We start from the raw sequence: 23,346 nt of genomic DNA, 5'->3' as shown, positions 1-23,346 counted from the left end.
TCTCTTCTTTCCCCCTCCTTCTCTTCTTTCCCCCCCCCTTCTCTTCTTTCCCCCCCTTCTCTTCTTTCCCCCCCCCTTCTCTTCTTTCCCCCCCTTCTCTTCTTCCCCCCCCTTCTCTTCTTCCCCCCCTTCTCTTCTTCCCCCCTTCTCTTCTTCCCCCCCCCTTCTCCTCTTCCCCCCCTTCTCTTCTTCCCCCCCATCTCTTCTTCCCCCCCCTTCTCTTCTTCCCCCCCCTTCTCTTCTTCCCCCCCTTCTCTTCTTCCCCCCCTTCTCTTCTTCCCCCCCTTCTCTTCTTCCCCCCCTTCTCTTCTTTCCCCCCCCTTCTCTTCTTTCCCCCTTCTCTTCTTTCCCCCTTCTCTTCTTCCCCCACCCCCCCTTCCCCTCTTCCCCCACCCCCACCCCCCTTCCCCTCTTCCCCCACCCCCCTTCTCTTCTTCCCCCCCTTCTTCCCCTCCCCTTCTTCCCCCCACTTCTTCCCCCCACTTCTTCCCCCCCTTCCCCCCCCTTCTTCCTCCCCCTTCTTCCCCCCCTTCCCCCTCCCCTTCTTCCTCCCCCCCCTTCCCCCCCTTCTTCCCCCCCCCTCTTCCCCCCTCCTTCTTCCTCCCCCCCTTCTTCCTCCCCCCCTTCTTCCCCCCCCTTCTTCCTCCCCCCCTTCTTCCCCCCCCCTTCTTCCCCCCCCCCTTCTTCCCCCCCCTTCTTCCCCCCCCTCTTCTCTTCTTTCCCCCCCTCTTCTCTTCTTTTCCCCCTCTTCTCTTCTTTCCCCCCCTCTTTTTCTCCTCCCCCCTTCTTCTTCTACCCCCTCTACCCTTTCCTTCCTGTCACATTGCATCTAAGGGTTTTGGGGTTGGGGCTAGGTTTACCTCGGGATATGTGGCTTGGTCAGCTCTGAGGTTTGTCCCCTTTCAACTTAGGCATGAAGGCAGTCGAGCCTGATGATCCTGCTGAGGCTTCTGGGTCTTCTTTTCAGTCAGCCCCAACCTTTGAAGACTTTTCCCTTGGACTCTACTTCTCTATCCTGAGTGGTGGGTGTGCCCCTGGGGGCCCTTAGCTGTGGTTTCCGGGGCTTATGGGGAGTCAGCCATGGTCCTTCGGGTCCTGTTTGATCCTTCATGGATGCTTGTTCCTTCTGCAGAGGGTTTCCTTTAGCAGGGTATGGGGTTTTTGTTCCCCTGTCCCTGTACGAGTTCATATGGTGCAGGGCCCCCTTCACGGTTCGATTCCGGGTGCCTTTTGGTTCCCCGGATTCGTCCTTTCGGAGATTCCAGTCTCCCGCCTCTCCCGGTGGATGTTCTTTGTGCATACCTCCTGTGCGACCCTTATTTTGCCTAGGTCAGGGTTTTGGCCTCTTTTTAGGTTTGGTTCTCCTTTTACTTTTTGGACATGTTATGACGTTCTCAAGTTGTCCTGACTGGCAGATACCCCTCTATTTTTCTCTGGGAGTGGATTTTGTTGGTCCCACTCACGTGAGTGGCAAGAGGCTTTTTCCGTGTTCCAGGTTTTTTGAGGGGGTTTTCTTTGCGCCTCTCCATGTTGGCCTGTTTGCCCTGCTCTCCCGAAGAACGTCGGGATGTTACAGCTCCAGGTTTGGGTTTCTTAGTGGTCTGGTACACTGGTTGCAGTAGACCTTCGCACCTGGATGTTATCTGGCTGCATCCAAGTGCGAAAGTATAACGCACCTGGGTGTTGTCATGCTTTTCTTGAGCTGCATTTGGACTGACTTCTAGAGAGGCTGGGGCTCTGCAATGCCCTTCTTGCTGGGGTTTTGGTCTTTATACCACCATCCCCTTTGAGAGGCAGTAGCTGCATTTTTGTCTCCCAGCTCCCATGCTGCCAGGCATTGCTAACCGCCTCTTATCTTGTGCGTGGGCCCGGGCTCTTCTTCCGCCTCTCCTTTTTCTCCTTTGTGATTTCTGGAGAAGGTTGTGGAATGGGGTTGTCCTCATGTTCATGGCAGTTTGGTGGGGTTAGGGTTTTACCTGCTTGGGGTAGGACAGTTTTGCAGCCAGCAGCCAGGCCACGTGCACTTCCTTCAGCCAGTTCTTCGTCTGGTCGGTGCTGTGCTCTACTTCAGATTTCCACTTCTAGGGGTTCGTGCTGGCCCATTTCGTGGTTCACACCTTGATGGGAAAGGTGGGGGGGTGCTTGTGTAGTTTTCCAGTGCCTGGTCCCTCAGTTTGTGGGCTTTTCAGGTTAATAGGTTAATATTTGGCCTACGGTGAAGTTGGTTAGTCCCTTTTCATTTTGGGGTGTTGGGTCTTTTCGGGCTGATCTCTCCTCATCTTCCTCGGGTCATCTTGGAGTTGGTGTTTTCAGGGGATGGTTGTACTAACCACTTCCCTTCAATTGGTTCATGCCTTTTTCGGTCCTGGATTAGAATTCTCCAGATATCCTCTTCTTTGCTCTGTCCAGGTTGAACCAGTGACTTTATTTGCTCTCCTTTTGGATGACCCCATTGTTCCAAGTCCATCTTGTCTTCAATTCGTGCAATTGTTTGATTCCCTGGACCTCCTAGACACATCCTGGTGAGCTTTGATACATGTGAGGTTCAAGGATTGGTTACCTTTGTCAAGTGATGACAGGTTCCCGTTTTTGGGTCCTCTGGCTCCTTGCATTTTACACATTTGGCTCGGGTCGTAGTGGCCCATCTGTGTCACGGTGTTTGGGTCCTGGCCTACCTTGACAATAGGCTGGTGTTTTCTCCCAGCCAGTTCACATGTCCTTGCTGGTTCTTTCAAGAACCAGCATGGTGGCTGATTGGCCTGACCAAGGGGCCATGGTCCCCTTGCTTTCATTGGGTTTACAATATGGTGTGGGAGCTTGTGGCTGTGTGGTTTGCTCTGCCGAGGGTTCGGATCCCTCAGGGCTTCATGGTCCGGCTCCCTTTGGATTCTTTCTTTGTGGTTCATTGTCTCAACTGGGGAGGTTCTCTTCAGTCTCCGTCTCGTGGAGCTGGACTCTACATGTAGTTCGTCTCCTGGTTTCTCGAGGTTGGCTCTCCATGCCGTTCATGTCTGGGAAGTGTCCAACATCCTGGCCGTCTGTCTTCTCGGTCCTGTCCCATCTCCACTGAGTGGAGCGTTGCTGCCGACTCCTTCCTTGGCTTTGCTGGGGGTGTGGGCGCCCGAACATGGAAGTCTTTGCGTCGGCCTGGTTACCGTGCCTTCCTTCCACTGCGCCATTCCCTGACTGTAAGTGTTATGGCCTGCTTGAGCCAGTAAGCAAGTTCTTTCTGCTTATGGGGCCTTAGAGCCTACTATTCTATGATCCCACCCCCAAGTCAATTGTAATTTATCAAGAATTGGCAGTAGCAAGTAATTATGCAAGGAATAAAGGGAGGGATAATCAAGATGAAATAACAACTTCACCAATATGTTATCTGTTGAAGTATAACTACTCTTATGCACACAGTGTCTTTCACACAGGACCCTTAATATATCAGCAGTGTTCTTCAAATCCCGGTGAGTCCACTATTTTCAAGTATATGTCGTCCACGTTCAATTGGTAATCACTGATAAATTCACCTTCCTCAACATGGGCCAGTCCACACACCATACATCACAATGTCCAAATACCCCAAATCTGCTCTCTAGAAACACACTGGCAGAGGGCTTCAGCAACACGCTGACAGGGTTCACATACAATACATTCAGGGGTCACCACTAACACCCTGGCAGATGTCTACATACTAGCAGCACTTCTCAGCAGATGGCCAATATTGTCGCCTTGTATCTCCTCTTGGCCCAATCCCGGGTATGTTGGTCCACACAATCACTGCATAAGTACAACAGCTAACACACAGTCTACTACTGACGGTGGCCACTTGTCTTCTCACAGGAACAAGTCAGGAATTAGGGACTGCCCAAGGTGAACTGCTTCCAACAGTGCAATAGACTCTACATCACCTCTGTGGACGTAAGTCATTAGCCTAACAGAAAGTATACGAGGAGAACATAGGATGACACCTTTCACCGGGGAACTGAAATGTAATCGAATGCACAATCTAGATGGCGTTGATATTGTTATTTCACTCACCAGAGGTCATCATCGACCTCACCTCCTAACTGAGGTATGAAACAGGAGCCTTCCACAGATGCCACAACCTCCACTAACAGATAGCATTTTCTTTATCTCACTTAATGCTTTGGAGTTCGAGTGCAGGTCCATAGATGGCGTTGATATTGCCACTCCTCACTCCACCAATGGTGTTGATATCGTAACAGTAAGGCTCATGGTAAATGCTTTTGACTGGATTGGTCAAGGTGTGGGTTTCTGTACCTTTACCCCTGGTCCAGCTCTTGCTCCGGTTCCTGCTGAAATTGTAGTCTGTTACAAAAGTGGGTGCTCTGTAGGGGTTAAAATAAAGGTAAGGGAGCTCCACCCAATGGGGTTAGGCAAGACCTGGCCCCCAGGAAAACAATTCCCAGTAAAGGAATAAGTTATAGTACCAAAAATAGTCTGTCATCAGCGTTGATCGCCTAAACCCCAGTACCGTAAGGGTGATGGAAATTTCAGCTTTAAATTACCTTTATATAATTTATTAAACCTTAACCCCCCCCCCCAAGTACAACAAATACTTTACCTCCTCAATCTTACGTTACCTCTCTGACCCCACATAGGCAGAAGACGAGATACATACAGCAAACTATAGGTAAGGTCTACGTTCCTTAACCCTCAAACCGCTAGGGGCCCAAATGGAATTCACACCCACAGGCGCTACAAAAAAAGTCTCCGTGGTGTAGTGGTAAGACACTCGCCTGGCGTTCCGCGAGAGCTATGTCATGGGTTCGTATCCTGGCCGGGGAGGATTTACTGGGCGCAATTCCTTAACTGTAGCCTCTGTTTAACGCAACAGTAAAATGTGTACTTGGATGAAAAAACGATTCTTCGCGGCAGGGGATCGTATTCCAGGGACCTGCCCGAAACGCTACGCGTACTAGTGGCTGTACAAGAATGTAACAACTTTTTTTTTTTTTTTTTTTTTTTGTGTGTGTGTGTGTGTGAACCAACACTGTACTCAAAATTATGGTGTGCATATTAGTGATTCAATAATTATGTTCATAAAACAATAAACAAATAGTTTTGCTGTTGTTACACTATATACACATGTTATATATAAGTATCTGCATGTTTTGTTCACCATAACGAACTACTAAATTGGTCTTGTGAGTCAAAAAGCAACAAGGAGTGACCGCCAAACACCAACGAGCCACTCACTGCCACTCCCTCCCTCAACACCACCTCACTCACCCTCATTCTCCTCCTCCCACAATACTGTTTTTGCATATATTCACTATACACACACGTTATATATACGTATTTACATGTTTTGTTCACCATAACTGTACATCTCGGCTTGTATGGTGAGTAAATGCAGAAAGACGTAGCTACTCACACAGTCAGCTGATCGGCGGCCGCCCTCAAGGCCAGACGCACTAATATTTCTCCTCCAACAATATTGTTTGTGGTGTTATTACACTATATACACACATTATATATAAGTATCTACCTGTTTTATTCACCATACCTGTACAAATAAGCTGGTATGGTGCCCAAAGACCATAGTGGCCACCAGTAAACAACATGCCAAGTCGTGCAGACGACGCTCCTCCCTCACCAAAATGGCGGCTCCCAACTTACTCCTCTCGCTGTTATCACACACTATACACACGTTATATGTAAGTATCTACATTTGTGTTCACCATAGCGAACCACTAAGCTGGTATGGTGAGTGCAGTCAATAAATGGTGGCCACACAGTCAGAAGACAACGCCACAACCCTCCCTCTCACAGCTTTACTCCTCTCTCCATGGAAGTGCTAAATATCACCACAATCCTGCTATTATCAGAATCTTGGTCAGTTTTATCACAGTCAGGGGGCTTCAGTAATACTATCACTGCTAAATAATAGTAGTATCAAATATATTTTGGCATTTGTAGGCGATGCTGTGGTCACAAGCTGAACAGCGGTGCTGTGAGCTCGTGCTGCGTGCGCCAGCCTTGGTGGCTTGCTAATTACTGATGCTATAACACCCAAGAATGTTGGCCTGTATTTTTTTTCTAGGTGGCATCTGGCAACTATCGGTCGTGGCTGTACTATAGCTGCCCCTATCCCAGGCGGGGCGTTTAAATTATAGCGCTAGACACGAAATCATATATAAATGATGTGCGGGGTTTCGGTTTTGTCACTGATATCATTTATACATGATATACGCGGTTTGAGGGTTAAGGTACAGCACACCCCACTTAACTTGTACATCTATAACACGCAACACGTGTTCACTAGTCAAGCCCCAGAGAATTTAACACGTGGAACTCAAAAGAATAGACTAGGACACAATTACACTTAGAACATAAAGTAAACACTAATAGTATTTACTTATCCTGTACAATAAAAATTAAGGAGAGAAGAGACTGGAAAGAGGTAAGAAGAGAGAGCCCACAGTCCAAGTCCGACCCGTTGGTAGTTTGTGTAGAGATTAAATTTACTCGAGTGTGAACAACTGATTGTACAGTAACAGGATGCTTGTCCTTCAATACAATATTAAATTGCCACTCTGCAGTTCTAAGTATAGCTAACATCCTAGCTTTACAATACATTAACAGAATGTTAACACAGCGTACAGTACTTTCAACTCTGAGCGTCTAAAATGCTCTTACGTCTGGCAAGGAAACGATCGACCGCTATTTGGCAAGATGCGGTTTCAGTCCACTTGAATATAAAATGTTCACTTCTTCTTAAACTCCAACCTAACAAACGAACTATAATTTAACAAGCCAAAATCCCACAATTAATCCATAACTTTCAGTGCCTATCACTATAAAATACTTAAGAGTGAATAATTCCTATTACATGTGTGTAAACAGAGATACTACAATCCTGGGTTCCTTTGCAGAGTTCCAAATTGGACTCGGGGTCGTAACAGAGTTCTACAGGGAAGATTGATCCTTGTGGCTCCCTGGCAGTTGACCCAGCCTTGGTTTCAGGTGCTGCTTGTTCGGTGTCTGAACCTGGCCGTATTTTGGCGGCTCCGCTTCTTCCAGAAGATTGGTCCAGTGACGTACCTCGCTGGTTCCTCCTTCTCCAGTCTTCGTGTCTCAGGTTCTGACGCATGTTATTTCCATCTCTGTGGTGATCAGGTGGCTGGTTTTCTGGTGTCCCACCGGTGGTCCTTCTCTCAGCAACAGAATGAAGTTTCATTGACATGCTTTCTGCCAATTCCTCACCCCTCATCGTTGTTCTTCAGGGTAGGTTTTGGGTGTCCTGTCTTTTCTTTCTTGGTTTCTCTGGTTCAGAATGCCGAATACTGTTGCCTCAGATTGTGTGGTGCTAGTGAGCTGCAGCAACTTGCATTTGAGGTTGATACTTCCTTGGCCCTGTTTTGAAATCTTTCTTGAGCACCGTTTCACCTCCTGGCTTTCTCATGCATGGTCTAAGCCTGCATAGTTTTTTGGCCCCTATTCTTTCTTTTTTTCCTGCTCGTTTTATGGTGTCCCCTTCAGTCTGTGTTTGTTTTTATACGACTTTTTGTTCCCTTCACTTCCGGATTTTTGTTCCTTCAGGGGCCATGGTACCAGGATATAAAAAATTGTTGTAGGGTATTCATAATTTATTATCCTGATACATGTGAAAGGTGCTGCACCTAGGCCAAGTTTCAGCATCTCAGCCTAAATAGAGACGGAGAAAAAAAAAAAAAATTGAATTTTTCAACCATGTTCAATTGATTTCACAGCCCACAATTGTGAACCAAAATCATTTCTACGACACGCAGGTATGACCTTACTATATAATAAAGATTTGCATGTCACATCATTATCCCAGATGTATTTAGTGCAATAATACAGATTTATAAAAGTTTCCCAAAAACGTATGCAACAAAATGAAGTGTATCATTATTTATAAAATCAGTAAATCTACGTAGATAAGAATAATGACATCCGTTTATAGAGGCGTAAACTCTACATATAATGTGCAAGTTTCATGTAAATTGAATAATAAATAAAGGCTGTGAAACCAGATCTAGTTGTAAAAGTTGGAGTTGCGTAGCGCGCGCGACAAGTTACTCTACTCGCGGTCATGCGTGATTTACGCATTGCAGCCAGCTAGTACCTTCTATGGAGAGCTCGCATGCATCTAGCTTTCAATGCTTGTCTCTTGTTCGTTTGGTAAGTCATATTGCAGTACAAATAACAATAATAGCATGAGTTCTGGGAGATAGTGTGAGAGCGCGTCAGCGATACAACCACCCCCCACGTGAGACACAGTCACTGATGGGGCTGAGCCACATACCACCCTCTCTCTCACACGATACTGTTGCCAATGAGTGAGTTTATATTCATTTTATGCATAAAATGTTATTTTCAACGCTATTACGAAAAATAAGACTTCTACAATGTAAGATACAATACCCCGCGGCGCACTCACGCCGCGAGGACCAGATTCACGAAAGTTGCAGCGGGAAATTTGACTCTAATTACGTTAATTTTCAAGATATCATTAAACGGTTTGGACCACAGTGTTGCCAGAACGTTGTAGTATTTTTCGTAATTTTTCGTAAATATTCCATTTTTCATCGGATTTTCGGTTACCATGGCCCCTTCAGCCCATGGGGTTGTTTTGATTGCTGCTGGCTCCTCCTTTTCTGGTGAAGAATGAGTCAGTTGGCTTCCGCAGGGGTCCATTGGGGGTTGATGGTTGGTTGGTTGGTTAGGCTGGGAGTACATCTTGTTTTTTGCCCGTTGGCAGTTCTTCGTTGCTACTTTCATGCCATTGCTTAGCCTCGGTGGGACTCGTTGTGGGTTGCTCAGATTTTCCTGGTCCCCTGTTCCAGGGCTCATGTTTCTCCAGTTGTCCGCAGTGTTCTTCAACCTGGCCTGCCTTCGGTCTTCCCTCATGCTCATGACATTCGTATGTTTGCTGCTCTCTCCGCTATTTTCATCTATGTCTTGGGCAGTTACTTGGGTACAGGGGGGTTTTGATGGTGGGACTGGATTATGGCACCCAGGTTCTGGTGCATATTCTTGGTCTTTGTCTGCCTTGTGAGGCCTTGGGTCGTGTGTCATGGCCCGTGGTTTCTTCTTTATTGTGATACCTGCAGTCCTTCCTCCTCCTCCATGTTGAGTGCTCTTGTTTTCCTTCTCTGTGGGTTGGTAGCTTTAGGGAGCCAAAAGTGACCTCCAGAAAACCAGTGTTGAAGGAAATGAAACTAAAATTTCTGGGCTAGCCCTGGTGGTTCCCTGACACCCTCTCTGCCCTAGGGAGTCAGGGGTAGCTTATCCCATTGTCATAGAACTTAGGGTGGAGCAGCCAGCTGACGCGGTCTGCCTCCCTCCCCCGCCAAATGAAGGGGGGAGGTGGGGCAAACGGTTTCATACCTTTTTGATCGTTTGTTTAAATTGTTTGGGGAATTCGTATAGTGAATTGAGACATTGATATTTCCTTATAACCAGCAGTAGTTTATTTTGTCTCATTGACTGTTGGTGCTTTCCCAGTGGTGGCGGACATGGTTAAAATTCACTAAGAATTCGATCATAGTGCAACTGCTCTCTCTGCCTCTTTGGAGGGGACCAGGTTCTGGCTTGTGGTCCGCAGTAGGCCTGGAAGAATTCCACGACTGATGGCACTTAGTAGTTTGGCACTATATCAGCAATGTAGCTTCAGGGAACCACTGGGGCTTGCCCAAAAATTGGCACTACATTGCATTCAACACTGGTTTTGTGGTGGGCATGTTTCATCTGGACTTGAATTTTTGCTCTTTCCTTTACCATTTTCCTCTGGTCCAGGTACTCCACTCCATATAGGTGTGATTGGTGATATTGGCAAGCCAAGTTGTTGTTCTGGTTAATGTGACTAGTTCAACCCTGTTTCCTCGCCCTCTTTACGTTGTTCATATTCCCTCCCCTTTATGAGGCTCTGTCTCTTTCAGCAGTTTGACATGTGGATCTGTCTGGACAGTTTGAGGCTCTGCCAATCTTTATTTATATAGTTTTAGGTCTTGTTTACTGTCTCCTTTGTGTGGGACATTGAATTATAATTTGTTTTTATGATTTAATTTTTATTATAAATTTTGTTTCTCAGATGGGAGCATGTGTTCATTTAAAATTAAAGAATGTGGGGAATGATTATTTCCTCTCTAAGTTTATACTGGTGGAAAAGGAAATGCCTGGTATACGTATAAAAACGTACAAATAAGGTAAGATTCCACAGGCAGGGGAATTTAGTGATTTAATGAAACATTTTGGAGTTTGAGGAAATGTAGCAAGACATGAGTGCTTTTGTCATTTTATTTTTGGCCAGAAATTTGTAATAATTTACTTATTCGTTTCCAGATTGGTAAGTCAGATGATTATTTCACATCCAATGGTGATACAGGGAAAATAGTTACCTCAGATCACACCCTCAGTCGGCTAGAAACTCCTAGGCTGTCTTCAGAGGCCCTTCAGACAATCCTTTCGAGTGTGGCTGCATCCCATAAAGAAGAAAGAGCGGCACTAATTGAGGAACATAGGAATATGTTTCCTCGATGGATGACATTTTTGTGGTTAGTTTCATTGGCTTATTTTCCTACTCGAGTTCTTATTTAGTATCTCAGTAGGACAGTTGGATTCGTTCTTGACTCACAATCAGGAATCCTGGGTTCAGATTTCAGGTTCAAATCCCGGGCGGGAGGGAAGTGGTTGGGCAAGTCTCCTTTCACCTAATGCCTTGTGTTCACCTAGCAGTAAATAGGTACCTGGAAGTTAGTCATCTGTTGTGGAGTTGCATCTTGGGAAGGGTCTGTATTTCAGTGGGGGGACCTCGATACTAACCTAATATATACATACACAGGCTGCCTGTCACCCGAAAAAATGAATTGATTGATAAATTTAGAAGTGTTGACAGCAAAACTATTTATATGACCCTATGTTAATTCTAAAACCAAACATTGTGTTATACCCTTTAAACTATAAATACACTATAAACCCTTTAATTAAATTGGTTTATAGTGTACATATTTCTGGAATTGCTCTTCTTCCAACAGTATAGTGTTCTACACATCGAGTCTCCAAAATTAATATGCAGTAACTTGTACACTTTGAGTTTCATAATACCTTGATTGAAACTAGATCCAGTAAAAGTTGTATCTAATGACATGCTTGATGATAGGTTTGATCTATCATTTCAGGGTAGCTTTCCTGAGTGTATGGCAGTGAGACTGTATGGCCACTATTGACATGCCTGCCCCCTGTGACTGTCTTGGCTCACTGTAGGCATCTCTCACTTCAAAATCTGTTTTGCCTCCTCACATCAGTGGGCATCAAAATCGGTCTGCTACTGAGAGGGAATCTTCCATAGCAAAGTAAACATTCTCACTCGGGAATTTTTGGAAATCAATAATGTTTTAAACAAATACATTAATAAATAACAAACCAGACACTAATTACACAAGTAACTTTTACATGCTCATTTATAAATTGAGACAATGGCAAATAAATTTAGCTGTTTTACTTTTGTTTTGGGGGAGCATTCATAAATGTATGTATTGGTGACTTGCTGCCCTGTTAGGTGCCTTGGGTTCAGTTCATGCATGCTCAATTTCTGCCACGAAGGATGTGTTTCTCACCACTCAATCAAAATTTCATACAGGTTCCTCAAGTTTATTCAGGGAAACCCTATTGTCATCACTATAATGCTAAATATATATGAATATTGTCTTTAGAGGTGATGGGAGAAGGTGACATGTGACTGATCTAGAAGTTTGGTTAGGGTGTCATATGACTTTCTTAGAGGGGTTGGTTAGCGCTGATAGCTTCCCAAATTATCAAAATACAGCCACTCTAAAGGTTGCAAGCACAACTGAAATTTGGCAAAATGATATCCAGTTGCCCACATGTTGAAGCATTGACATATGCGGCTCATACTTGCTGTGGGTATTATGAAAGCGCTTTCAGTGGAATGGTTATCAGAACTATGCCAACTCCATATTCGCTGAGCACTTGTCAAAGTCCTTACCTATTAAATATTTCATATTTTGATATCCATAAAGGGGACACAAAGTTTGGAATTTTTTGTATGTGCTTCCTGTACAAGATGTCTCTTTGCAAATACATCACGTGATTTTTTTATGGTTGCACAATCACAAAACTCTTTCTCAGGTTTTCTGGTGCAGTACAGTACCACTATACAATGCCTTCTGATAAATTATCCTTACACAGTCCATTCCTTTTCTACACAACATTGAATAATTTACAGTTCACTTTATATGAATAAATTCTTCCACTGTTCCCTAGTATAAGTTTGGCCTTGCGGGAATGTTTTAAGTTTCCTGTGGCACTTCTACCTCAAATGTTTCCCTGCAACTGACTTGTTATTTTTCCTTATGGCAGCGGTATATTAATCTAGGGGGTAACCAAGCGAGTCTGCTCAGAAATGTGCTTTTCATATACAGTACTGTTACAGTATTGTACACTCAACTCCCATTTTTATCATGTTATTTACCAAATGTTTTAACCTTACAGTGAAGGCTTCAGCATATTCCTTTATGGTCTTGGAAGCAAGAAACAACTAATTTCAAAGTTCCAGCAAGAATATTTACCTGATTTTGACCACATCGTTGTCAATGGTTTCTTTCCATCCCTCACTCTTAAAAATGTAAGTTTTTAATATATGGTATGGTAATGCAATTACAGGTATACTTGGATTTAATTTTGTACTTGCCATGCCTCTTTTAATACAGTATATTAGTTGTCAGCCTATTGTTGCAAGTCATATATCCAGCCACCATAGTGCTGATATCCATGTAAGTTGTTATACCATATACACATACATAATAGTTTCACAGGTATAAACAAAATTCTGATATAGACTCGGATTCTTAAACAGTTGGGGATTACAACTTTAGATCACCACCTAATAGTAATTTCCAGCAGTTCATATTTATTTGATATTTATCCTATTCTTGAGTTTTCTGGGGGGGAGCCCCTACGGCTCCCCGGAGCTTACTAGGCTGATATGCTAATGTCAGACTTTGGCATCAGTCATGTGTAGAGAGTTCTTATGGGCCTACTGGGGACCATGAGCCAGAACCTGGCCCCCTCTAGAGAGGCAACGGGAGCAATGGCCTATAGAAACCCCCGTGTAATTGGAAGCATTCTATGTCTGCCATCGACCGGGTTAGGCACGCAGAAAGGTAGGCGTTCCAAAACAAACCCCTATTCTGGTGAAAATTGCAACCAAAAGCCAAACGAGTGGATAGAACTCCCCAAACAAAAACGAGCAAACTAGTATGACGTCACCCGTCGTTGCGCCGCTGTCTGCGCAGCCCCCCCCCCCCCCCTCCCCGGGAGGGGGAAGGAGTAGCGCCAGATCTACCACGTCAGCAATCCATACCCCAGTTCTTGAGGCTGATGCTATCGGCTCAGTTGTGTGCTCTGGCTCCAGTATTTTTGCGGCGCTGTGCCTTGTGTGTGGTTGCTGTTCTCCAGGGGTGCGAAAGCCAGGGGTTATTCCTCGGTACTCAGGCTGCATGCACCTAGGGTTCCCTTCCCTAGGTGCCTTGTAAGTACTGCCCTTGCGGCTTGGGGTTACCTTCCACAGGTTCCTTTGGCTCTGCCTCTGTGTGTCTGTTTTACTGCTCGGTTTCTCGGCCACCCTTTGGGTACTTGTGTGTTTTATCTCCCTAGTTTACCTTAGAGTAAGAGGCAGTTTTTGCACTGGTAAGGGCCGCAGGGTGCTGCGCAGCTTGTTGTCACCTATCACAGCGCCTGGCTCTGTTCCTTGGGGTACGTTGTACGAGTATTGTTGTTTGCTGGTGACTCAATTTTCCCAATCTGTGGATGATCATCTTCGGGTACAGGCTGCGCAGGCGTTGCATTCTAGGTTTCGGTTGTTGCAACGCGCTCGGTTGGTTACTCACCCAGATGCCCCGGGGCTGCCCCGTTTTGCTTATAGGGACCTGGACTTGGGGGTTTGGGTTGCTTCGACCCTGGTTCAGTCCATTTAAAAAGTTCAAAAGGCTTTCAGGTTTGGGACTTCGTTCCCTTTCTGCCTCCGTTACGAGGTTTCGAAGTCGTCCTGGCTGGCGGACTGTCCTGTCTTTACCGTGGAGGCTTGGCACTCCTCCTGCCGCTCATGTAAGCTTGAGTGGCAAGAAGCTTCGACGGTGCTTCAGGTTTTCCTGGGGGGCGACCTTGAGCACCTCAATGAGTGCTTGTTTGCTCCTGCCCTTCCCCGGGATGTTGGTTTTGTTCAGCTCCATGTGCAGATTCCCTCCCTTTCGGCAGCGCAGGTGGCGGAGGACTTGCGCGCTCGGGGCCTTTTGGTTGCAGCCTTGAGCTTCTTTTCCTTCCTGGAGCCATCTTCCGCCTGGCTTAGAGGATGTGGGGCGCTAGGGGCTGTTCCTGAGTCTTGCCCCTTGGCCTCGGTGGCTCGCTCGTTGGCTGCCGTGCTGAAGCTTTCACGCCGATCTTGTGGGATGCGGTGGCTCTGTTTTATGCCTCCTCTGTGGAATCGGCTTTGGCCTCGGCTCTTAGGATGTCTTCCCCTTTTTGCCCTATTTTGTTTGAGGCTTCCATCGTTACGCAGTATGTTCAGGCTGCTTTGGCTTCTTGCCGTCCTATGTCGGACTTGCTGGTTCTCCGGGGGTCCCGTTGTGGACCTTCCCGGAAGGGTCGTGCCAAGGCTCGGGGTTCCTCTCATCGTGGTAGGCAACTGGTGTCAGGTTCGGGTTCAGCTCCTCCTTCGGACCCGCCTTCGTCTTGTCGGCGCGGATTTCGATCTGTGCGAGGTTCTGGGTCTCGTAAGGGGCGCCGGCCCTTTCGCGGTTCACCCTATTGACGGGGCGATGGAGGGTTGGCTTACACTGTTCGCTCACGCCTGGTCCCATGATTTGTGGGCGTTTCGAGTCGTTTCGCACAGCCTCCAGTGACGTTGGGTGGCCATTCCTCCTGTGGGGGGTTCGGGGCTGGCGGGGCAGGCTTCTTTCCCTGCGCTCTGTCAGGTCATTTTGGAGTGGGTTCGCTTGGGCGTGGTCGAAACAACGATGTCCTTTAGATTGGTTTCCCGACTGTTTCCAGTCCCGAAACAGGACTGAGTGGACCTGCGGTTCATTCTGGACTTGTCCCGTCTGAACCCCTGGGTTCATTGCCCCTCCTTTCAGATGACCACGCTGTCCCAGGTTCGGCCCCTGTTGGAGCCGGGCACCTGGATGGTGTCCCCTGGACCTCCGGGACGCTTATTGGCATGTCCCAATTCATCCGGGGTTCAGGGACTGGCTCGGTTTTGTTGTGGGGCTTTGTGCTTACCGTTTTTGTTGTCTTCCGTTCGATTTGAACCTGGCACCGTGGTGACCCGTCTGCGTCTGTTAGGTGTTCGGGTGTTGGCCTACCTCGACGACTGATTGGTTTGGGCTCCCAGCCAGTCCGTTTATCTGCTTGCCAGGGATCTGGTTCTTTCTCAGCTTGCCGGGTTCAGGTTCTTGGTGAACTGGAGAAAGTCCCATCTGGTTCCCTCACAGGTTCGGACCTGGCTGGGCCTTGTGTGGGACTCTTGACCACTTCCTCCAGTCTCTTCTGCGGCTGCGGTCCTGCTTGTGCCTGTTTCTTGTGGGGGGGGGGGGGAGCTCCCGGGTCACCCGGTGGTTGCTCGAGGTTCTGTGCGGGAGCTTGAACTTCGCGATGCTGGTCTACCCGCCAAGTCGGGTTTGGCTTCGTCGGCTGTTCTGGTTCCTTCGGGGACGTCCCTTCCGCCTCTCTCGCGATCGCTGGGTTCAGACCCTGGGGGCTTTGCGTCAATTGCTGCATCACTGGCTTCCTTTTCGTTTTTTGGGGGGGTTCAGTGCCTTGGCGCCTACCTGAGCTCTCGCTCGATGTGTACACGGACGTATCGTCTCTCGGCTGGGGCTTTGTGACCAGTGCTCACCAAGCCGGCCAGGGATGGTGGGATTCGTCCTTTCATCGAGCCCACAGTACTGTGCGGGAGTTTGCGGCGGCGTGGTTTGCTCTTTGGAGGATTCAAGTCGTCCGCTGGTCGACGATTCGGCTCCATTCGGACTGCTTCCTGGTGGTTCATTGTCTGAACCGGGAGGGGGAAACTTCGATTAGGTCTGGCTGGCTCTTTGGCGCTGGTCGCTTCGGGTGTCTTGTCTGCCGAATTCTTGGAGTTTGGCTTTCCTGGCAGTTCACGTGCAGGGAGTGTCCAACGTCTTGGCCGACGGCCTGTCTCGTTTTGTTCCCTTCTCCACGGAATGGAAGGTCGACACCAACTCCTTCCGTTGGCTTTGCTAGAGGTTTGGACCCCCCGAGGTGGACCTCTTCGCGCAGGCATGGTCACCGCGCCTTCCCCTGTATGTGGCGTTCTTTCCCGACTGCGAGGCTGTTGGGGTCGACGCCTTTCGGCAGGACTAGTCGAGGTGGGGGTTCCTGTACCTCTTTTCCCCGGTTTAGCTATTGCTCCAGGTCCTGACTTGCTTAGACTTACCAGGGGAGAGTTGTCTTCTTGGCCCCTTGGTGGCCGGCCCAGCCGTGGTTTCAGGCGCTGCTTGCTCGGTGTCCGAACCCGGAGGTTGTTCCGTGGCTCCGCCTCTTCCAGCAGATCGGACCGGTACGTCACGTGGATGGTTCGATCTTCTCCTTGAGTCTTTGCATATGGTATTTTTGACGCGCGTTTATCATCATCTCTATGGTGATCAGGTGGCTTCCTTATTAGTGTCCCACCTGCGGGCTTCGTCTCGGCGGCAGTATGAAGTTTCCTGGTGGTCCTTCCAGTTTTTCTTTCGCCTTTGTCGTTGTACTTCGCTTTCTGTTAGGGTGTTGTCCTTTCTCTCTTGGTTGTTCCAGGACCTTCTTCTTATGCTAAACACTGTCCCCTCGTATCATGCGACGCTGGCAGAGCCGCTTCAGCTTGCTTTCGGTATTGATGTCAAGTCTGCGCTGTTTCGCATGCTGTCTCGGGCGTTGTTTCACCTCCGGCCTGCTCATGCACTGTCTGAGCTGTCCTGGTCATTGGACAGAGTGGTCTCTTTTTTTTTCTTCTCGTTTTGTTTTCGCCCCTTCGATTCCGGATTGTTTTTCGAAGGCCCTTTTTTTTTTCCTGCTGGCATTGACCTCTGGAGGTTGGGTAGGTGAGCTTCATGGTCTCCTCCGGCACAGAGGTTTCTGCTTCTTCGGCCGGGGTGATCGGTTTGTTCGTCTGCAGCCTTCTCCTTTTCTGGCGAAGAATGAGACTGCTGCATTCTGGAGGGGTCCCTGGGTTGTTGATGCTTGATTGTTTCGGCCGGGGGTGCATCATGTTTTGTGCCCGGTTCGAGAAACTAAACCTAATTATTATTCTAATATATAAACCGCCAGATACAACGATTGAGGAATTCACAGAACAGATGCACAAAATAGAGAACATACTTGACAACCTAGCAAACCCAGCTCCAGATATTATCTTTCTTGGAGATTTCAATTTACCGAGTCTAAGATGGAGAACGGCAAACACAAATATCATAGCAGGGAATGACCCGGGAAATAACCAACCACAGGTTAGAGAACTTTTGAGATTCTGTGACAAATTCTCGCTCAATCAACAGATTACAGAACCAACTAGGAACGAAAACACACTAGACTTGTTATTCACAAACAATGATGAACTAATCAGGGATATCACAATCTCAGATACTTCATACTCAGACCATAAGCTCATTGAAGTGTGAACTAGCATAAATAACGGTAGTAGGTCTAAGAGACCCAACAAGCGAGAAGGAATATTCAATCAATTCAATTTCAACAATAAGAGGATTGACTGGGAAAAAATAAATGTAGACCTTGCAACCATTCAATGGGAGACGGTCTTAAGCGACAAAACTCCCACACAGGGAATAGCTCAACTGACAGCTGAAGCTTACAAGGTCTGCTTGAAGCACGTACCTGTGAGGAGGGGCAGAAAGAGGACCACTCTAGAAAGAGAACGGAGACGACTGTACAGGAGAAGGAAAAAAATAACGGAAATGCTTCGGCAGACACAACTATCACAAGCAAGGAAAACAAGCCTAAGCAGGGAGATTGAGGAAATAGAACAAACGTTGAAGCGATCATATGAGTCTGAGGAAATGGAATTGGAACAGAAAGCTATACAAGAGATAAGGAAAAATCCGAAATATTTTTTCACATACGCAAAATCAAAATCCAAAACCTCGACCAGTATTGGACCGTTAATTACAAATGAAGGTACGTACACAGAGGACAACAAAGAGATTAGTGAAATTCTAAGAAGCCAGTATGAGGCTATGTTTAGCACACCAATAAACAACATGAAAGTTGATGACCCAGACAGCTTCTTTATGAATGACATTCAAGCTGCAGATAATATAACGGATATTACCACAAACTCGGAAGACTTTGAAAGAGAAATTGATAATATGCCTATGCACTCGGCTCCTGGGCCTGACTCATGGAATTCAATATTCATAAAGAAATGTAAAGTACCAGTAGCGAGAGCACTCAGCGTAATATGGAGAAAGAGCCTGGATACAGGGGAGATACCAGCAGCACTTAAATCTGCAGATATAGCTCCGTTGCACAAGGGGGGGAGTAAAGCCTTGGCAAAAAATTATAGGCCAGTTGCACTAACATCACACATAATAAAAGTGTTTGAAAGAGTGATTAGGAATCAAATTTCTAGTTTTATGGAAAACAATGAATTGCACAATCCAGGACAACATGGATTTAGAGCGGGAAGATCCTGTCTGTCACAGTTACTCAACCACTATGACAAAATCACAGAAGCCCTAGAAGAAAAGCAAAATGCAGATGTTGTATACACAGACTTTGCAAAGGCGATCGACAAATGTGACCATGGGGTGATAGCTCACAAAATGAGGTCAATGGGAATAACCTGGAAAAGTAGGACGCTGGATACTCAATTTCCTGTCGAACAGAACACAAAGAGTAACAGTCAATCAGATAAAATCGAGTCCAAGCGATGTTAAAAGCTCTGTACCTCAAGGTACAGTCCTTGCACCGCTACTGTTCCTTATTCTCATATCTGATATAGACAAAAATACACGCCACAGCTTCGTGTCGTCCTTTGCAGATGACACAAAAATCAGCATGAAAATTACCTCTGCTGAAGACATTGAAAAACTACAAGCAGATGTCAACAAAGTTTTTGATTGGGCAGCAGAAAATAACATGATGTTTAACAGTGATAAATTTCAGGTACTCAGGTACGGCAAAAATGAGGATCTGAAACATAATACAGGGTACAAAACACAATCGAATCTTCCCATAGTAGGAAAACAGCATGTCAAGGATTTGGGAATAATGATGTCCGACGATCTAACGTTTAGGGAGCATAACCAAGCAAATATCGCGTCAGCCAGAAAAATGATCGGATGGATTACGAGAACTTTCAAATCCAGGGATCCCATCACAATGGTTGTACTCTTCAAGTCACTTGTGCTGTCCCGTCTCGAGTACTGCTCAGTACTCACTTCCCCCTTCAGAGCAGGAGAGATTGCTGAAATAGAGGGAATACAGAGAACATATACGGCACGCATAGACGAGATAAAACACCTAAATTATTGGGATCGTCTCAAAGCTCTCCAAATGTACTCTCTAGAAAGGAGACGAGAGAGATACCAAATAATATACACCTGGAAAATACTGGAGGGTCAGGTCCCAAATCTACACAGTAAAATAACAACGTACTGGAGTGAACGATATGGAAGAAAATGCAAGATTGAACCTGTGAAGAGCAGAGGTGTCATAGGCACAATCAGAGAGCACTGTATAAACATCAGGGGTCCGCGGTTGTTCAACGTCCTCCCAGCGAGCATAAGAAATATTGCCGGAACAACCGTGGACATCTTCAAGAGAAAACTGGACGGTTTTCTAAGAGAAGTTCCGGATCAGCCGGGCTGTGGTGGGTACGTGGCCCTGCGGGCCGCTCCAAGCAACAGCCTGGTGGACCAAACTCTCACAAGTCGAGCCTGGCCTCGGGCCGGGCTTGGGGAGTAGAAGAACTCCCAGAACCCCATCAACCAGGTATCAACCAGGTTGCATCTCCGCCGTTATTTGCGCGCCACGGCTTCTGTGTCCGCGGATGCGCTTTGGGTTGATCCGGTTTACCTTCTTCCCTGTTCGAGGGTGCGGGTCTCCCAGGTCGTCCGCAGGGTTATTAAGGCTAGCCAGCCTGCGGTCTATCCCCGTGCCCATGACGTCTGCAAGTTTGCAGCTCTTGATGCCGTCTTTGGCAATATGCCCTGGGCTGACATTCGGGCGCAGGGATTTTGGCGGTTGAACAGGGTCCTGGTTGTGTGTTACTTTGTATAAACGTTCCTGGGCCCAGTCGGGCCTGTGTCGCTTTGGGTCGGGGGGATGTATCCAGTTGTCTCGACTTCGGTTGAGGAGTGACCAGCAACCGCCTCCCGGGTAAATCCTTATTCTTTTCCTCTGTTGGTAGTTAGCTCCGGGGAGCCGTAGGCCCCCCCCCCCCCAGAAAACCAGCGTTGAATGTAATGAAACGCCATTTTCTGGCCAAGTCCTGGAGGCATCCCTGCATCCCTCCCTCCCTTCGGTCTGCATTTTTTTTCGCGTGTTTTGACATCCAGCCTCAGAACTGGGGTGTGGATTGCTGGCGCGGTAGGTATGGGGCTACCCCTTCCCCCTTCCCGGGATTGGGGGGCTGCGCAGACAGCAGCACGACGATGGGTGACGTCATAGTTTGCTCATTTTTGTTTTGGGAGTTCTATCCACTCGTTCGGCTTTTGGTTGCAATTTTCACCAGAATAGGGGTTTTTGTGACCCTTACCTTTCTGGGTGGCTAACCCAAAAAATTCTTGGCAAGGTTTCCAAGCTTGCTTCCTTGTGCCAAAGATATGGGTCCACCCATCTCATTGCTAGTACGCTGTCTTGAGTGCCCAAGCTCAACCAAAACAAGTAACTTCTCAATTGGTCTTGTCTGATAGAGAGAGAGAGATAAAGACAACGTATACCCCAGTCCAATGAGGATAACTGTTCAATTACGTTAACAATTTTTATTAGAAACTCGAAACCATCTCAGAAAAATTATTGGAGCCTCTAAAGTAGCAGATAATTGTTTTGAAAGTACATAAGTAACAACTATAATCTCCTCCACTGACTGCTGTATGATGAGAGCACTAGGTAGTATAACCAGATCACAGGAGGTCACCACTCACGCTGTGTGCCTGGCATCCACGAAGGCAAGTACATGGCTCAACAGACTGTCCTATTGACTGGTTATAATTTTAAGGTCACATTTCTGCAGCAGATTTTGTGCTTTTTAGTGTTCAATTTATGGCATGGTGCCCAGTAATTTTTTTTGCCTCTGAATTATAAGATCCACCTTAACATGATTGTTTTAGGGTTGCCTTCTCTGGCACTGATTGTGAGGACCAACAGCCTCTAGACATACCACCTTTGAGGTTGTTCTGTAATCTTCAGTATGGTCGGAGTCCTGTTGGGCCTCTTCCTTGGTGGTGCTTTTTGGGACTTCTCTTGGTTATGGCATTGGTGTATTTGTTCTTGAAAGCTGTAAATGGAAGTGGTTTGCTGCTTTGTTTCAGGCTCATTGCAATTTTTTTTGTCCCCCTCACTGAATACAATTATTTTCTTACAGCAATCTGGCTCATTTTGTGTTTTTAACTTCCACCTGTGCATCTCAATCTGTTTCTCACCTGGAAAAGTGTGTTTCTATATACTTTTATTTCTTTCTTGCAGCATCTCTTCTTATGGGCAATAGGCTAATTTAAAGTGTTATTCTGGTCTCACAGCTCAAGATCTGAATCTTTTAATGTAATTTTCCACTGTAGACAGGAAATGCGTTGATAGCGAGGAAGAGAAGCAATAGATAAAATACAGAAACGAGAAGAGAATTTTGGTAGGCTATTATGAGCATTAACAATTACAAAAAATATGATAATGTAGATGTATGTAGGAAGCACATGTGTGTAAAAGTATTTTATGTGACAGATATGTATTTTCTAAATGAATTCAATAGATTTAACTTTTACAAATTATTTCTTTGCAGATTTTAAATAACATAACAGAAGATATTTTAGATCACACGAGTAGTTTTCACAGTGTCCAAGAGCAGCTGGAATTTATTCATGAATTCTACACGAAAACAAGTGCAGAATCCTTGTTCATAATTATCCACAATATAGATGGTCCAATGCTTCGTGGAGAAAAAGCTCAATCTGCTATTGCGTACTTGGCTTCAATTCCCAATGTTCATCTCCTGGCTTCCATCGACCACATCAATGCTCCTCTCAGTAAGATAATTCTTTGACTTGTGTTAGTGAATTACGTATTATATATGTTGATCTTGGCTGCTTATGATCAAGCATTCATTTGATCTTTTTAGATTGCCCCGTATTAGTCATAATTACTGTCTTTGGATTTTTTCAGTCAGACTTGTGGATGGATTCTTTTAATTTAAGTGAGTAAAATTTTAAATACAGTATGTCAGTTTTCCCCTCATTTGGAAAGTAGCTTCTTTTCATTGGATAATGAGTCAGTAATTATCCCTTAAAGTGCGCAAAACATCATATGATGTCTTGAATAACTGTCGATAAATTGCCCACGACACGATGTGATGTTTGGGAGTCTTACGCAAGATTAAAAGTCCTGTGGCTACATGCGGTTCACATCAGCTTCCTCAGGGCTCTTGTAAACAGACTCCATTTAAAAAAAAAATTGTGGGCAACATTCCCTGGTGTGCGAGCCTCGGTACTGAGTGAGACACCAAGGCTGGTGCACGCAGCATGAGCTCACAGCACTGCTGTTCAGCTTGTGACCACAGCATCGCCTAAAAAATGGACATACATACATACATATATATATATACATATATATATATATGTATATATATATACACCTCACTCAAAAGTAGATATAAAATCAGGGAAATGCAAGTTCTAATCAGTTGTGTATTTGTGAAGTCTTTGAAAATGTAATAAGTTTTACGAAACGCGCCCGTGTCGCGTCAGACTAGAAATAAAAATGAATTTTGGAGAAGTGATTTTTGATTTACCTCCAACAGTGAAGCATAATGTACGAAAGATTGAGAAAATTCGTGTTAGAATTATTAATCTTACTTTTTCGGTCATATTTAATAAAATATATATATATATATATATATGGAATATATATATATATATATATATATATATATATATATATATATATATATATATATGTCGTACCTAGTAGCCAGAACGCACTTTTCGGCCTACTATTCAAGGCCCGATTTGCCTAATAAGCCAAGTTTTCCTGAATTAATATATTTTCTCTAATTTTTTAGTTATGAAATGATAAAGCTACCCATTTCATTATATATGAGGTCAATTTTTTTTATTGGAGTTA

At 45.9% G+C, this 23,346-nt stretch overlaps 1 protein-coding gene across 1 annotated transcript in view; it reads left to right on the top strand.

Moving 5' to 3' along the window:
• Positions 1–23,346, top strand: part of Orc2 (origin recognition complex subunit 2) — a 104,230-nt gene that overhangs the window by 52,942 nt on the left and 27,942 nt on the right. Inside the window, exons 6-8 of the mRNA XM_045741073.2 lie at positions 10,327–10,538; positions 12,496–12,628; positions 22,010–22,253. Of these exons, the coding sequence (XP_045597029.2) occupies positions 10,327–10,538; positions 12,496–12,628; positions 22,010–22,253 (589 nt within the window). The remainder of the gene's footprint in view (positions 1–10,326; positions 10,539–12,495; positions 12,629–22,009; positions 22,254–23,346) is intronic.

The sequence above is a fragment of the Procambarus clarkii genome, chromosome 22, assembly GCF_040958095.1.
Source record: "Procambarus clarkii isolate CNS0578487 chromosome 22, FALCON_Pclarkii_2.0, whole genome shotgun sequence".
NCBI lineage: Eukaryota > Metazoa > Arthropoda > Malacostraca > Decapoda > Cambaridae > Procambarus > Procambarus clarkii.
Note: the sequence above shows the minus strand (reverse complement) of the source record. Positions and strands in the feature narration are given on the sequence as shown.